The sequence below is a fragment of the Neophocaena asiaeorientalis genome, unplaced genomic scaffold (assembly GCF_003031525.2).
Source record: "Neophocaena asiaeorientalis asiaeorientalis breed wild unplaced genomic scaffold, Neophocaena_asiaeorientalis_V1.1 scaffold46, whole genome shotgun sequence".
NCBI classification, from domain to species: domain Eukaryota; kingdom Metazoa; phylum Chordata; class Mammalia; order Artiodactyla; family Phocoenidae; genus Neophocaena; species Neophocaena asiaeorientalis.
In genome coordinates, this window is record NW_020175393.1 from 150516 (window position 1) to 168626 (window position 18111).

The window sequence follows — 18111 nt, forward strand, 5'->3', positions numbered from 1 at the left end:
TAGCAGTTTTTAAAAAGAGAATGTTATCACTTGAAATGAAAAAACTAACACTTAATGGCCTGGGCACAGAGAGTGGCTCTCCCTGGAAACATGGCTTTCATAAGTAAATACATCTGTGAACTAGCCTGTTGTGAATTTTCCAGTGTCAAACGTATATTAGAGACCTAAACACTAAAACATGTTTCTTACAATGCAAAGTACATCAGTGCCACGAGTTACCAAATCACATAGTTGATATATTATGCTATTAAATTATTTATACATTGTATTTGTAAATATACTGAATAGAGATGATCTAAGAGAGTACATGAGAAGTAAAATGTAACTGCTCATATGATTGATGCAACTTTTCTCCAGGTTTAACTAATTAGAAAGTGTGTGGGTTTTTTTTTTTTTTTTTTTTTAGCATTTAAGTAATTACAATTATAAAGAGCTAAACAGAATTGTGATTATACTGAAAGGCATCATTTAGAGAGCACAGTACAGAAATACTTAAATTAGAACACCAGAAAACCTCAAAATTAATGAGTTAAGGGTTTACTTTAAGAAGTTAGAAAAGAATTCCAGAATAAATACAAAGAAATTAAAAAGAAGATAACAAAGATGAGATCATTAACTCTATAGAAAATAAAGTCACAGAAGAGAGTACCAAAAAACCCAAATCTGTTTCTTTGAAAAGGAAAAGGAAATAGACAAAACTCTGATAAATTTTTTCAAGAAAGAAAAAGAGAGAATGCATATATTAAAGGATAAATCATATTAGGAAGGAAAAGTGAGAAATAAATGCAGATCCAGAAAAATTAAAAGAATGTTAGTAAAAATATGAATAATATAAATCAATATCTTCTAATAATATGAAAACATATGAAATGGGCAAATATATATATTTTTTTATTGCTTACATACGCTGCATATATTTTCTCCTCATGTACCTCACCTGTTCATTTTCCTTATTGTGTCAATTGTGTCTTTTGGTGAGCAATGTTCTAAATTTCATGTAGCAAAATTTACCAAACTTATTTATTTCATGGTTAATGCTTCCTCTGTCTTACTATTTATTTCTTCTTGAGTCACTTTGTGTTTTATATATATATTTATCTCATATAATTTATATAATTATATAATATTTAATATATGTATATATAAAAAACACAAAATGACTATACTTACTATTTCATAAAACAGTCATTTGTGAGATAATACATATAGTTGAATCTGCAGATGTGAAACCCGTGGGTAAGGAGCGCCAACTCTCATCATTGAACTATGCTATTTTATATATAAAAGGGACCTGAGTATCTGCAGATTTGGTTATCTGTGGGGGCCCCTGGAACAAATCCCCCATGGATATTGAGGGACAACTGTAATAAATATTGAATGGATAATGTGTTATTAATGAGGATTTTTAGGAGAAAAGGATCTGTGGACACACATGGAACCACTGTATACAACATGTACAGTTGTATACAATGTTTTGTATGTTGTATAAAATGAACCATTATATACAACTGTACATGTTTATCCCCACAATGAGTACGTGGCCAGGTGAGTGAGAACTGAGTCAGCCTGGGCTTTGCCAGGTGTTACTACTACTCTAGGACTTCCCAGTGGCCTAACTGTGACCTGGGAGTCTTTAAAATAGTGGATGTAACACAAGATATATCTTAGATTCTGTATAACTGACACTTTTTCTCCTTATAATCTCAGAAGAAACACAGAGTTAGCTCATTTTATAGGGAGTGGGTGTTACAGACAGGGGTCCAGGGAACAGATGATGGAGGGAAAAGTTATTTCCAGACACTCTACTTCTAACTAATGAGGCTCTTTCTGCCAGTTCTCAGGAGAAATCCCACTTTATTGGGTTTACACATCAATGACTTTTTAAACATTTCCTTTGAATATCTTACAAAATGATGTACAATAGTGTTCACAGCTGAAGGTGGAGAAGGTTTTCCTCCCTTCATTCAACCACCCCATTCCTGACAGCCTGGACTGATTCTCCCTCCTTCATTGGCCACTCTGGGGAGGGAATGTCTGTGTGTCCTTTAGGACTTTCCTTTCTGATACAATGGCACCTGATGGAGTGATGCTTCTCTATCGTGAAACATTTCATAAAATGTAGTTTATGAGATGATACCCACTCTCTTTTTCCTTTTTTTCCTTTTGAATATGGAATCAACCTCCACCCAAAGAAAAATAAATGTCCTAGGTCATAATCCTTTTGATAAGCAATCATGGTGAAACAACATACAAAGTCCCTATAAATTACTGTGAAGAAGTGGGAAAAAAATCTTTCCCTACATAGATTATAATACATTCCCTATAAGTCAAAAGAGTTTAACCAATAAAAAGGACATATAATAGCAAGCATTATAGTACATAAGATATAATTAAACAAGGTATTGAGAGCGTGAGCTAATTGATCATTGAGAAAGTATTCCTTTATTCAATCTTAATTTCCAATATCTATATGGAATGAACCAAAAATGTATTTTCTGTTCATCCTATTGTTTATTCCTGGCCCTCATCCTATTCTCCTCTGTATCTGGTAAAGTGTGGAAGCTGACCTTGACAGCCTAATTTCATCACCTCCTGTATCAGTTGTCTTTCTGCAGGATCAGCCAATGAGGGGCACTGATGAGAGTTCGGAAAGTTTGAGCAAGGGAGAAGCCTCAGTGTTTCTTTCCCTTCCTCTCTGCTTCAGGTGGCAAATTTGGCCACAACATGTCTTTTCATAACTCCAGCTTCCACCAGACAGTCCAGTCATGCTCCCAGCTACCACCAGGAAAATGGCAGTCCCCAGATCCCTGTAACCCACTTCTTCACTCTGTCCTGTCAGTCTAGGGCTTATGGCAGCTTCCTACTTTTGCTCATCCCTGGACTGACTCAGCATCCTTTGTTGCTTTCTCTGCTCCTCCATCACCTATGTAACCAAGTCTTTTCACTATACTCCTCCTGTCGCAAATACTTAGAGACGTTCTCATTTTTTCTTGTTGAATATCAACTAACAAACAATTCCATTTTATGGGTTTAAAGAGAATTTTTGAACATGCATTTTAAAAACCTGGAGAAGGTTTTTTATTGTTTAGGATACAATGAGATGGGACTCAAACATGGTGAAGCAAGAAAGGGCCTGAGCCCTGTCTTCAAGATCTTTCCTACTTCTTTCTTATGTGTGTTTCCTAATGACACCTGAAGAAAGAAGCATTGTTCAATGTGCTACATTGGGACTATTTCCCCAGTTTTCCAGGAAAAACTAGACAACAGTAATCAGTTTCAATTAGAACCCATGAAGAGCACATAAATGGCAAATACTTTGGATTGAACAGGAAGAAAACCAGGTCTGTGTGCTCACAGTATCACTCAATCTGAGACATATTGTCTTGGCTAAATTATGTGATCACAAGGACAGTGCTTCCCTCCTGTGCTCTAAACACAAAATAATAAGACTTCATATATGCAAGCAAAGACTGGAATGCTAAAGACATATGGACCAAAGGTGTCATCCTTTCCATTGCTCAGTTCAGGCCGAGGTGAGTAGAGCACACCTGCAGGCCAAGAGAAGCCACAGTGCAGGGGGACACTGTCTAGTCATCTGTCAAATCCATTCTACAAATAGCCACTCAGTCCCCAGTGTGGGCAAAGGAAGATGCCAATCACTATTTTTTGAAGGTCAACTCAAGGCCTTTAGATAAGAAATAGAACCAAACATGCTCTTTAAAGTTGTAAAAATGAGAAAAATCTGATTATTATATCTTATTAGAAGATAATGAATACATATGCTCTATAGTAGGTCCTGTACTATACAGTAGTCCTTGTTGTTTATCTATTTTATATATGGTAGTGTGTATCAGTTAAGCCCAAACTCCCAATTTATCCTTCCTCTCCATTGTCCTTTGATAACCATAAGTTTGTTTTCTATGTCTGTGAGTCTGTTTCTGTTTTTTAAATAAGTTTATTTGTATCATTTTTTAGACTCCACATATGAGTGATAACATGATATTTGTCTTTCTCTGTCTGATTTACTTCACTTAGTGTGATAATCTCTAGGTCTATCCATGTTGCTGAAAATGGCATTATTTCTTTTATTCGGGCTGAGTAATATTCCTGTGTGTGTGTGTGTGTGTGTGTGTGTGTGTGTGTGTGTATACACACACTGGATCTTCTTTATCCATTCATCTGTCAGTGGACATTTAGGTTGCTTCCATGTCTTGGCTATTGTGAATACTGCCGCTATGAACATTGGGATGCATTTATCTTTTCAAATTAAGAGTTTTCTCCAGATCTATGCCTAGGATATGATTGCTGGATCATATGATAGCTCTATTTTTAGTTTTTAAGTAACCTCCATACTGTTTTCCATAGTGGCTGCAAAAGTAGGAAATTTTAAAACAGCAGAATCTGGGCCTACAATCTAGACCCACAAGCCACAGTGTGAAAATTCATTCCAACAATTTTCGTCCATTTACATACTGAATCAACTTAATCCCATTAAGTATTTTTAAAAGCAATGTTAGCCATCTGGCATTTTTATGCATTAGCATTTATTACTTCTTCAGTCTTCAGCATCTGAAGAATGTTTTAAAAGTGTAGGGCTTCCCTGGTGGCGCAGTGGTTGAGAGTCTGCCTGCCGATGCAGGGGACGCGGGTTCGTGCCCCAGTCCGGGAAGATCCCACATGCCACGGAGCAGCTGGTCCCATAATCCATGGCTGCTGGGCCTGCGTGTCTGGAGCCTGTGCTCCGCAACGGGGGAGGCCACAGTGGTGAGAGGCCAGCATATCGCAAAAAAAAAAAAAGAAAAGAAAAAAGTGTCTTAATACCTGTAGCAAAGACACTGCTGGTGCCCTCCCCACATTGCCTCACTTGTGCCATTTCAGTGACCATCAACCTCACATCCAGCTACTGGAAACTGCTTTTCTTTGTCTATGGATTTTTTCTTGACACTGGAACCTGTTTCTTACACCCTTGTGCCAGGTAAGAACAGCCAGGAAATTCATGGCCCCAGGAGCAGCCCTCAACCAATAAGCTTCCTTCTTCGGTGGCATTTATCTGAGGGATGATATGGAGAGTCCCTAGTACATAAGAACTAGTTGCCTGATGCTTTGCTTGGAAATGTGCCTTTCATTGTCTGCCTTTGCTGCCCTGAATCACTGCTCTACTCCCTTCTCAGTGTTCCCTTCACCGCCAAAACCACTCAAACCTTGTCTCAGGGAATCCAAACAGACAAACCCAAATTATGTCTCAATCCTCTGGGGACACATCAGCCAACCACAGCAAGGTGAATTAGACTCATGTATAGTTTCTAGGGGAGAAGTAAGTGAATAGATCCTTCTTCTGATAAAGTTGCAGTGATTACTGGAGAAAACAATCATTAAGGAAACACTTTACCTTTCTGTGCTCTATTTTCTCACAATTTCAGCACATCTGGCTTATCTAACCAGGGTACCTTTGGGCACAACCCCATTAAAAAAAGCCCTACCCTGGAAATCCAGATAATAGAGGGCCCAGAAACAAAGGCTATGGATATTTCACCGTTGTCATTATAATCCACCATGCTCACTAACAGATCAGCTTTGCTTCTTCATTTATTAGTTTGCCATTTAAGATGCCAGTGAATTATTAAAAGATTGTAACCTTTCCCAACCAGGATGATGATAGTATTTTTGTTTCTCTGACTATAGAGAACTAAAATTAAAATTAGTTGCAAATTAGTGCCAATTTAGCTTACTTTTCAGCATCTCAAGCAGTGAACTGTGAAATGGTTGTGATAAAAGTGTGTTTATTCTTTCTGAGTCATGGCATCAGGTTGCTGTTTGGAGGAGGTAAATGTGTGATCTTTCCAGATACAGTTTTGCAGCTCATTTTAATAGACTTTACACAAAGGGCACTGGCTTCCAAAAACAGGAGTATGTGTGTATATCAGGACGGTACTTGCATCGTCAGCATCACTCCCTAAGTCTTTTCATTACTTATCATCTTCCCCACCTCACAAGCCATTACACAGTAGGGTAAAGAGTAGCTCTTTCCTGTGAGAGTGAGTCACCTTTTGAGATTGCGAGTTCAGCTTAGACAAATGAAAAGAACCAAAATGTGAGCTTATTGAGGGAAACCATCTATTTCCATCTCTTTCTGGCAAAACATAAGCAAGGTCTGAATTAAGAAGGCATAATTGGGTTGAAAAAAATCGTAACAATGGTAAATTGGTGTTTTCGGTGCTTTTTGTCAGTTCTCATTGGTCAAAGAGAGAGAAACCAGATCACATCTACAAACAAATGCTGTGAATGTTTAGAACAAGTGCCATCACACTGTTAAATGATAGAAGTCAAAAAGAACATTGTCAGGAGAGGGAAATAAAGACTGCCAGGGAACTCGAAAGGTATTTGAAGCCACTCTCCATGCTCTGTTAGTGTTTTTACATACTCGGTAATATAAAGGAAGCAGGAGCTTAGAGCCCAGGGTGAAACAAGAAAACAAGCACGTTATACTAACAAGGCCAAGAGGCAGAGATTCCACTGTCACAGAGAACGTCACGTTGCTTAATTTCAACTTAAAGGGTGACTTGAATGCCTGGCCTTATGGAAATTTAGTGCTTTGTTATGGTTCATCTGAACTTGTCAGTTGGCCCCAAGCTGCGATAATCAACTTTTCAATGTCAGACTCATTTACTCCTCGAAGAATCCTGAAATAGCCATCCTCTCCCCAGGACTTTCCCCAGGAATTGGCAGCAATCTGCAGAAAAAAAAAAAAAACAACTGAATAATACTTGGATATTTTTTAATCCAACCTGTAAAGTTACAGGGAACTCTTATATAGCTTTATATGCTTTTGACTTATTATAGATTGTGATTATTAAGAACCTACACATTTTAAAAAGAACAAAACAATTATATTATTCATTAATTACATTAATATGCATATATACTCATGTTCATGATAACCAGAATTGATGAATTCCCCCAGAGTACAATAATAACATATGAGACTTTGAAATGCCACATCAGAAAATGACACACGCTGCAGTTACAGAGTGTCTATTATGTGACTGGCCCTGTGCTAAGCACGGGAGGAACCATGATAAAAAATATCCTGTGTTCAGGGAGCTTATGGTCTAATGAAGGATGGTCAACATAAGGCAAGTACTAAGGTAGATATATGCACATAGAGAGGCATCTCACTTATCTGAATGGTTCAGGGAAGTTGTCATGAAGTACTACATGTGATACATATTAAAGCCTAGGAGTAAATTAACCAGATTAAAAAAATTGAGGAAGGGAGATTCAGGTAAACAGTAAAAACATAAATATCAAAGCATGAAGCAGCATGAAGCAGAGAAATGAAGCAACAAAATTGTTATAATTAGATCATAAAACAGAAGCAGGTTGGTAGTTTATGATGCTAGAAGGGGAGGAGAGGAAATCCATACTGAGAAAATAATGGTGAAAATGATGACAAGTTGTTGAGTTACTTCCAGCAGGAGTGCAGGTGGACAAATTTATATTTTGATTACATTATTCTGTATGAACTGAGATGGATGAATTTAAAAGGGTAGGGAAAAAAACCCACGGGGATGTAAACAGCTCTTTGCAGGAAACCGTCCTCAGCAGGAAACCCCTTTTCTTGTCACTTTAGCAAAGCTATATTTTAACTAAACTTAAACAGTCTACCCCCATGCTCTGCTCGTCTCTGACCCAAGCACAGTTTTCAAATCTTTTGATCACACACTACCTTGCCTAATCTGTTGGTTCTCCCCTTAGATCAAAGAAGTAGAAATGAAGAATAAATAACAGATGACCAGATCTCTTCCCTAGCTTCCCCTTCAGTGATCTCCAGAACAAACTGTGTGAACAAGACAGAAACTAAAGAAAGATCACAAAAGTGGACAAGCCTGCAGGCAGTAGGGGATGGCAAGGACTCTGACCCCCTATCCCAATGATTAACTGAGATTACTTCCCCTTTCCCTTTAAAACTTTCATGGCCAAGAAGAATCTTTGGAGTTGGTTTTTGGGGGACACAAGTCTGCCTTCTCCCCAGATTTCTGACTTTCTGATTAAAAGCAATTTTCACTTGCACCTTTATTTCTGGACTCTCAGTTCTGTTGCATTAATCTATTTGTCTGTTTTTATGCCAGTATCATACTGTTTTGATCATTATACATTTATAGTATAACTTGAAATCAGGAAATGTGATACTCCTTGCTTTGTTTTTCTTTCAAAGGACTGCTTTGGCTGCTTGGGGTCTTTTTTGTTTCCATATAAATTTTAGGATTCTTTTTTTCAATTTCTGTAAAAAATGCCATTGGAATCTTGATAGGGATTGCATTGAAGATATAGATGTTTTCGGTAGTATTGAAATTTTAACAATATTAATTCTTCCCCTTCATGAACACAGGATACCTTTTCATTTATTTGTGACATTTTTGATATCTTTCATCAATGTCTTATAGTTTTCAGAGTAGAGATCTTTCACCTCCTTGGTTAAGTTTATTCCGAAGTTTTTTCTTTTTTTTTTTTGATGCTATTGTACATGGGATTGTTTGTTTTCTTTATTTCTTTTTCAGATAATCTGTTACTAGTGTCTAAAAAGGCTACTGATTTTTGTATGTTAGTTTTGTTATCCTGTAATTTTACTGAATTAATTGATTTGATCTAACAACTTTTGGGTGAAGTCTTTAGGATTTTCCTAACAGGTATACCTTGGAGATTTTGCAGGTTCAGTTCCAGAACACTGCAATAAAATGAATAGCACAATAAAGTGAGTCACATAAATATTTTGGTTTCCCAGTGCATATAAAAGTTATGTTTACACTATACTGTAGTCTTTTAAGTGTATAATAGCATTACATCTAAAAAAATGTGCTACTTTAATTAAGAATACTTTATTGTTAAAAAATGCCTACCATCATCTGATTATTTAGCAAGTTGAAATATTTTTGCTGGTAGAAGATTTAAAATATTGCAAGAATTACCAAAATGTGACACAGAGACACAAAGTGAGCAAATGCTTTTGGAAAAATGGTGCCAATAGACTACTCAATATGGCCTATTGCCACAGATCTTCAATTTCTACAACAAAACAAAACAAAAAAAAACCAATATTTGTAAAGTGCAATAAAGTGAAGTGCAATGAAACATGGTATGCCTATATAAACTGCAAATAGAGACAGTTTTACTTCTTCCTTTCCAATTCTGATGGTTTTTATTTCTTTTTCTTGCCAGAGAGCTCTGGAAAGGACTTCTAGTACTATGTTGAATAGGAGTGGTGAGAATGGGCACCATTTTCTTGTTTCTCATCTTAGAGGAAAAGCTTTCAACTTTTCACCATTAAGTATAATGTTATCTATGAGGTACATTCCTTCTATACTTGTTAAGAGTTTTTATCATTAACAAATGTAGAATTTTGTCAGATGTTTTTTCTGAATCTATTAAAATTACTATATAATTTTTTCTTTCATTCTATTAATGTGATGTTTCACATTGATTGATTCATGTGTGTTGAACCATCCTTGCATACCAGGTATAAATCACATGTGATCATGGTGAATGATTCTTTTTTTTTTTTTTTTTTTTTTTTTTTTTTTTGGTACGCGGGCCTCTCACTGTTGGGGCCTCTCCCGTTGCGGAGCACAGGCTCCAGACAGGCAGGCTCAGCGGCCATGGCTCACGGGCCCAGCCACTCCATGGCATGTGGGATCTTCCTGGACTGGGCCACGAACACACGTCTGCTGCATTGGCAGGCAGACTCTCAACCACTGCGCCACCAGGGAAGCCCTAAAATGCTGTCTTAATTACTGTAGATTTATATAGTCTTGAAACCTGGTAGTGTACATCCTCCAACTTTGTTCTTCTTTACTGTGACTATCTTGGGTATTCTAGGTCTTGTGCATTTCCATTTAAAGTTTAGAATCATCTTTTCAGTATAATCCTCTCTCCCCCTCCAAAAAAAAAAAAATGTCTGCTGGGACATAGATTAGGATGTTACTAAATTAATAGATCAATTTGGGAAAGTTAATCTAGAGACTTCCAGGTCATCAATATGGTATAATTCTCCTTTTAGCTAGGTCTTCTTTAATTTCTCGTAACACTAAAAATCTTGCACATTTTTCATTGACATATTCCCTAGGTTTTTATTTATTTATTTATTTATTTTTGGCTGCATTGGGTCTTCGTTGCTGCGCACGGGCTTTTCTCTAGTTGCATCATGTGGGGGCTACTCTTTGTTGTGGTGCACGGGCTTCTTATTGTGGTGGCTTCTCTTGTCGTGGAGCATGGGCTCTAGGCACACGGGCTTCAGTAGTTGTGGCTCATGGGCTCTAGAGTGCAGGCTCAGTAGTTGTGGTGCATGGGCTTAGTTGCTCCACGGCATGTGGAATCTTCCCAGACCAGGGCTCGAACCCATGTCCCCTGCATTGGCAGGTGGATTCTCAAGCACTGCACCACCAGGGAAGTACTTCCTAGGTTTTTAACTAGTTACATCATTTTTTTTTTTTTTTGTATTAGGACTTTAATTGAGCAAAAAGGTTATTTTCTTCACAACGGTTACATTAATAAAAGGCTTTAAGCTGAAATTAGTCATTAAACCTAAGTCACTTGTATTTTCAAAAAACCAAGAAACAAATATAGGCCAAAAATAATTACTTTCTCTTCAAAATATTTATAAAACTGGAAAGACTATTATACACAGAAAATTCTAATACTTCAAAGTAAAGTTATGTTTTCCCTGGAAACTTGCTAAAATTTTTCTCAAAGATGTAGCAGGAGTGCAGTATAGCAGAAACTGGACAGAGGACAGTCACAGCTTATGCCCCTAACTAGATATTTCCTATACTTTGTCTAAGCCATCCAATTTTTGGTACTGTGCTACAGCAGCCCTAGCAAACTGATACACTTCTGTATTCCCTAGGGTTCATTTTTGATGTTGCCTACTAAATATCCCAGTAATATTCTTTAAAAAGAATAACTCAGTATAACTCTTTAAAAAGCCAGACCATGACCTAGAGACTCTGTTCAGCTTATCTCCTCCCAGCTTATCTCCTCCTCTCTATTAAATTAAACCTTCATTTAATAGAGACAGTACTTCACTTTCCTTTCATAAATAGTTCTGTAATTTGTTCTCAGTTTTTCAAAAATAAAAAAATATATTGTTGAGTGACTTCCCTGGCAGTCCAGTGGTTAAGACTCTGCACTTCCACTGCAAGGGGCAGGGGTTCGATCCCTGGTTGGGCAACTAAGATCTCATGTGCTGCACAGTGCAGCCAAAAAAAAAAAAAATCTGGGAACTAAAAGAGCTAATCAAAGTCCCAGAAGGCAAGAGGGAGAGATAATATGAAAGAGAGTTTGAGAGACATAGAGGATAATACGAGAAGGACAATCACCTATTTAATAGAAAGGTCCAAAAGTAAAGGAAGGAAAGATGGTATATTCAGCTATAATAACTGAGGCCTTTATAGTAGTCATCAATACTCTGAATCCTCAGAATTGGAACACAAAAAGCCCCAATTCTTACACAAAATTTAACACTACAGATACTACAGCAATATAATCAGAATTATTTTGGTAATGTCAGGTCTACTTTCAGATCAGAAATTTCCTGAAGAGTAATATCTCTCTCTCTCCTGGAATTTTAATTTCTGTAAGTAAAGACAGCAAGGTGTTTCTCTCACTGCTATAGATATAAGTAGAAATAATTATGAACTAGATGCAATACATGTAAGAAAAGGCAATAAGTTCATTATGAATTACAGTAATTATGACCCTTAGTAAAATGACATATCCCATCCAAAGAATTTCACACAATTCTACATTCCACATATATGTGTTAATATAAGATATTTATTTTTCTCTTTCTGACTTACTTCACTCTGTATGACAGTCTCTAGATGCATCCACGTCTCTACAAATGACCCAATTTTGTTCCTTTTTAAGGCAGAGTAATATTCCATTGTATATATGTACCACATCTTCTTTATCCATTCATCTGTCAATGAGCATCTAGGATGCTTCCATGACCTGGCTGTTGTAAATAGTGCTACAATGAACATTGGGGTGCATGTGTCTTTTTGAACTATGGTTTTCTCTGGGTGCTGGGTCATGTGGTAATTCTATTTTTAGTTTTTAAAGGAATCTCCATACTGTTCTCCATAGTGGCTGTATCAATTTACATTCCCACCAACAGTGCAAGAGGGTTCCCTTTTCTCCACACCCTCTCCAGCATTTGTTGTTTGTAGATATTCTGATGATGCCCATTCTAACTGGTGTGAGATGATACCTCATTGTAATTTTGATTTGCATTTCTCTGATAATTAGTGATGTTGAACAGCTTTTCATATGCATCTTGGCCATCTGAATGTCTTCTTTGGAGAAATGTCTATTTAGCTCTTCTGCCCATTTTTGGATTGGGCTGTTTGTTTTTTTTAATACTGAACTGCATGTGCTGTTTATATATTTTGGGTATTAATCCTTTGTCCATTGATTCATTTGCAAATATTTTCTCCCATTCTGAGGGTTGTCTTTTGGTCTTGTTTATGGTTTCCTTTACTGTGCAAAATCTTTGAAGTTTCATTAGGTCCCATTTATTTATTTTTGTTTTTATTTCCATTATTCTAGGAGGTGGATCAAAAAATATCTTGCTGTGATTTATGTCAAAGAGCATTCTTCTTATGTTTTCTGCTAAGAGTTTTACAGTGCCCAGTCTTACATCTAGGTCTCTAATCCATTTTCAGTTTATTTTTGTGTATGCTGTTAGTGAGTGTTCTAATTTCATTCTTTCACATGTAGCTGTCCAGTTTACCCAGCACCACTTATTGAAGAGACTGTCTTTTCTCCATTGTATACCCTTGCCTCTTTTGTAATAGATTAGTTGACCATAGGTGCATGGGTTTATCTCTGGATTTTCTGTCCTCTTCCATTGATCTATATTTCTGTTTTTGTGCCAGTACCATACTGTCTTGATTACTATAGCTTTGTAGTATAGTCTGAAGTCAGGGAGTCTGATTCCTCCAACTCCATAGATTATCTTTTTTTATAGTATCTTTGTCTGGTTTTGGTATCAGGGTGAAGGTGGCCTCATAGAATGAGTTTGGGAGTTTTCCTTCTTCTGCAATTTTTTGGAAGGGTTTGAGAAAGACGGGTGTTAGCTCTTCTCTGAATGTTTAATATAATTCACCTGTGAAGCCATCTGGTCATAGACTTTTATTTGTTGGAAGATTTTTAATCACAGTTTCAGTTTCATTACTTGTGATTGATCTGTTCATATTTTCTATTTCTTCCTGGTTCAGTCTTGGAAAGTTATACCTTTCTAAGAATTTTTCAATTTCTTCCAAGTTGTCCATTTTATTGGCATAGAGTTGCTTGTAGTAGTCTCTTAGGATGCTTTGTATTTCTGTCGTGTCTGTTGTAACTTCTCTTTTTCATTTCTAATTTTATTGATTTTGGTCCTCTCCCTCTTTTTCTCGATGAGTCTGCCTAATAATGGTTTATCAGTTTTGTTTATCTTCTCAAAGAACCAGCTTTTAGTTTTATTGATCTTTGCTATTGTTTTCTTTGTTTCTATTTCATTTGTTTCTGCTCTGATCTTTATGATTTCTTTCCTTCTGTTAACTTTGGATTCTGTTTGTTCGTCTTTCTCTAGATCCTTTAGGTGTAACGTTAGATTGTTTATTTGAGATTTTTCTTGTTTCTTGAGGCAGGCTTGTCTAGCTGTAAGCTTCCCTCTTAGAACTGCTTTTGCTGCATCCCATAGGTTTTGGATTGCTGTGTTTTCATTGTCATTTGCCTCTAGGTATTTTTTGATTTCCTCTTTGATTTCTTCAGTGATTTCTTGGCTCTTTAGTAACGTATTCTTTAGCCTCCATGTGTTTGAGTTTTTTACGTTTTTTTCCCCTGTAATTGATTTCTAATATCATAACATTGTTGTCAGAAAAGATGCTTGATATGATTTCAATTTCCTTCAATTTATTGAGGCTTGACTTGTGACACAAGATGTGATCTATCCTGGAGAATGTTCTGTGTATACTTGAGAAGAAAGTGTAACCTGTTATTTTTGGATGGAATGTCCTATAACTATCAGTTAAATCCATCTGGTCTATTGTGTCATTTAAAGCTTGTGTTTCCTTATTAATTGTCTGGATGATCTGTCCATTGGTGTAAGTTAGGTGTTAAAGTCCCCCACTATTCTTGTGTTTTGTCGATTTCCTCTTTTAGAGCTGTTAGCAGTTGACTTATGTATTGAGGTTCTCCTATGTTGGGTGCATATATATTTATAATTTTTATATCTTCTTCTTAGATTGATCCCTTGATCATTATGTAGTGTCCTTTCTTGTCTCTTGTACCATTCTTTATTTTAAAGTCTATTTTATCTGATATGAGTATTTCTACTCCAGCTTTCTTTTGATTTCCATTTGCATGGAATATCTTTTTCCATCCCCACACCTTCAGTCTCTGTGTGTCCTTAGGTCTGAAGTGGGCTTCTTGTAGACAGCATATATATGGGTCTTGTTTTTGTATCCATTCAGCAAGTCTGTGTCTTTTGGTTGGAGAATTTAATCCATTTACATTTAAGGTAATTTTCCATATGTATGTTCCTATTCCCATTTTCTTAATTGTTTTGGGTTTGTTTTTGTAGGTCTTTTTCTTCTCTTGTATTTCCCACTTAGAGAAGTTCCTTTATCATTTGCTGTAGAGCTGGTTTGGTGGTTCTGAATTCTCTTAGCTTTTGCTTGTCTGTAAAGCTTTTGATTTCTCCATCGAATCTGAATGACATCCTTGCCAGGTAGAGTAATCCTGGTTGTAGGTTCTTCCCTTTCCTCACTTTAAATATGTCATGCCACTCCCTTCTGGCTTGTAGAGTTTCTGCTGAGAAATCAGCTGTTAACTTTATGGGAGTTCCCTTGTATATTATTTGTCATTTTTCCCTTGCTGCTTTCAATAATTTTTCTTTGCCTTTAATTTTTTGTCAATTTGATTACTATGTGTCTCAGTATGTTTCTCCTTGGGTTTATCCTGTATGGGACTCACTACACTTCCTGGACTTGGGTGGCTATTTCCTTTCCCATGTTAAGGAAGTTTTCAACTATAATCTCTTCAAATATTTTCTCAGGTCCTTTCTCTCTCTCTTTTCCTTCTGGGACCCCTGTAATGCAAATGCTGCTATGTTTAATGTTGTCCCAGAGGTCCTTAGGCTGTCTTCATTTCTTTTCATTCTTTTTCTTTATTCTGTTCCACAGCAGTGAATTCCAGCGTTCTCTCTTCCAGGTCACTTATCCGTTCTTCTGCCTCAGTTATTCTGCAATTGATTCCTTCTAGTGTATTTTTCATTTCAGTTATTGTATTGTTCATCTCTGTTTGTTTGTTCTTTAATTCTTCTAGGTCCTTGTTAAACATTTATTGCATCTTCTTGATCTTTGTCTCGATTCTTTTCCCACGGTCCTGGATCATCTTCACTACCATTATTCTGAATTCTTTTTCTGAAACATTTCCTATCTCCATTTCATTTTGTTGTTTTTATGGGGTTTTATCTTGTTCCTTCATCTGGCACATAGCCCTCTGCCTCTACATCTTTTCTATCTTTATGTGAATGTGGTTTTTGTTCCACAGGCTGCAGGATTGTATTCTTCTTGCTTCTGTTGTCTGCCCTCTGGTGGATGAGGCTATCTAAGAGGCTTGTTGAAGTTTCCTGATGGGAGGGACTGGTCTGGTTACATCATTTTAGGTCATGTTTATTTTTAATTTCCCATTGTTTCTTGTTACTATATAGAACTATAATTTGTTTCTTATATTTTTCTAATATCAAGAAAGCTTGTTAAATATGCTTACTGTTTCTAATAGTTTATATATATATATATATTTTTTTGATTTTCCATATTCATAATCATGTCATCTGCAAGTAACATCAGTTATATTTCTTTCCACAGCCCCCTTTATTTTTTGTTTGTTTTACTGCACTAGGTGGAACCTTCAGTAAAATTTTGATAAAAATGTTGACAATGAATGTTTTATTTTTCAGTAATAAGGGAAAAGCATTCAGTATTTTACCATTAATTATGATGTTAGCTATAGGGTTTTTGTGGATAAAATTTATAAGGTGAAGGAAGGCAGGTTCTACTCCCAATTTTCAGAGGTTTTAGATCATAAATGACTTCTTTGGTCAGCAGAATTCTAAAATGACCTCCAAATTCCTCCTCCCTGGTGTATTTTCCCCATATAATCCTTTCCATTTGAGTGTGGGAAGGACCTGAGAATATAATGGGATATCACTTCTGTGATTAGGTTATGTTATCTCACAAAGTTGAACAGATTTTGAAGATGTGATTCAAATTCCCAATCAACTGACTGTGAGTTAATTAAAAGGGAGATTATTCTGCCTAAGCTAATCATGTGAGCCCTGTAGAAGAGAGTCTAGAAATCAGAAATTGTTTTCTCCTAATGATCTTGAAGTTACCATGTTTGGAAAGGATTTATGAGAGTACCTATGAGGGGGCAGGTGGCAAAAAAAACTGTTATTATTGCATCTTCTGTACAAATTAAGATAATCATGTTTATTTTTCCATCTTTAGTCTGGCATGTAGAGGAACTATATTCATTGCTTTTACATGTAAAACTAACTTTGCAGTCCTGCAATAAACCTCACTTGATCATAGTATATTGTCCTTTTAATATATTTTACAGATGTAATATTTTGTGTAGAATTCTGTGTTCATAAGAGATATTGCCCAGTAGTTTTCCTTTCTTGTGTTGTCCCTGTCAAGTTTTGGTATTGGTCTTATGCTGGGTCATGAAGTGTGTTGGGAACTGTTTTTTCTCTATTTCCTAAAAGATATTGACATAAAATTGATTTCATTTGTTCTTTAAATGTTTGGAAGAATTTACCAGTGAAGCAATTAGAGACTGGTGTTTTCTGTAAGAGTTTCTTTTTAATACAGAATCAGCTTTTCAAATAGTATTATAACTAGACTTTTCTATTTTCACCTTGTGTGAGTTTTGATGCTTTGCTTTCCAAGGAGTTTATTCATTTCATCTATATTTTCAAATATATTGGCATAATGCTTGAATAGCATCTTATATTACCTATTTAATATCTATTGAAACTGAAGAAAGTCCTCTCTTTTCATTTCTATGTTAAATTTTTTTCCTCTCTTGGTTTCTTTATGATTCTTCCTAGGAATTTAATCTTTTCAAAGAATCATATCTTTGCCCTCTTGATATTCTCTATTGTATGTCCATTTTTTTCCATTGATTTCTGCCCTTCTCCTTTTCATTCCCTTCATTCTATTTTTTGGAGGTCTGAGTTCTTTATCTAGCTTACTGGATTACTATTTTCAACTTTTCCTTTTTTAATATATGCATTGATTTTAACCTTTCTTTTTTTCAAATACATGCATCTTCTATTACATTAAGTACTGTTTTAGCTAAGTAACACAAGTTTTGACATAGCACACTCTGTAAAATTTCAATCCTTTCAGTTTGTTGAACTTACCTTATGGCCCAGCATATGGTCAACTTTGGCAAATATTCCATATGCACTAAAAGAATGTATATTCTTTAATAGTTGTATCTAGTATTCTATGAATTTTAATTACATAAAGCTAGCTAATAGTTTTTTTTTAATCTTCTATATCTTTACCTATATTTTAGCTGCTTACTCTATGAAATAATAAGTAGGATGTGTTGAAATATACAACAAAATTGTGGATTTGTCTTTCCCTTTTCTTCTGTAACTTTTGCTTTATATTTTTGATGCTGTGTTATCTTAGCTTTTGTTTGAATAAAAATGTTTCTGATTTGCCTTCTCTGAAGAAAGTTGCCACTGGATATAAAATTCTAGTTTCTCTTACTTAGAGTTTATTGAGCTTCCGAAGTTAGGTTGGTGTCTTTCTATTTTGGAAAACTTTTGGTCATCAGTTCTTTAAATATTGGTTCTGCTTCATTCTCTCTCTCATCCCTCTGAGAATACAGTTACATGTATGTTAAAACATTTGATTGTGTCCCATCCGTCTCTTCCCAGTGTTCTGGATTTTTCATTATATTTTCCTCTGTGTACTGCAAGTTGGATATATTTTATTGCATTTATTTAAGATATCTAATTCTGCCTGCTATTTAACCCATACGGTGAGTTCT

The 18111-nt window shown here is 35.9% G+C and overlaps 1 protein-coding gene across 1 annotated transcript in view; it reads right to left on the reverse strand.

The window, feature by feature from the left end:
- Positions 1 to 6092: 6092 nt before the first annotated feature.
- TINAG (tubulointerstitial nephritis antigen) overlaps positions 6093 to 18111 on the reverse strand; it is a 91469-nt gene continuing 79450 nt past the window's right edge. The window contains exon 11 of the mRNA XM_024766341.1: positions 6093 to 6730. Within this exon, the coding sequence (XP_024622109.1) occupies positions 6596 to 6730 (135 nt within the window). The 3' untranslated portion in view covers positions 6093 to 6595. The remainder of the gene's footprint in view (positions 6731 to 18111) is intronic.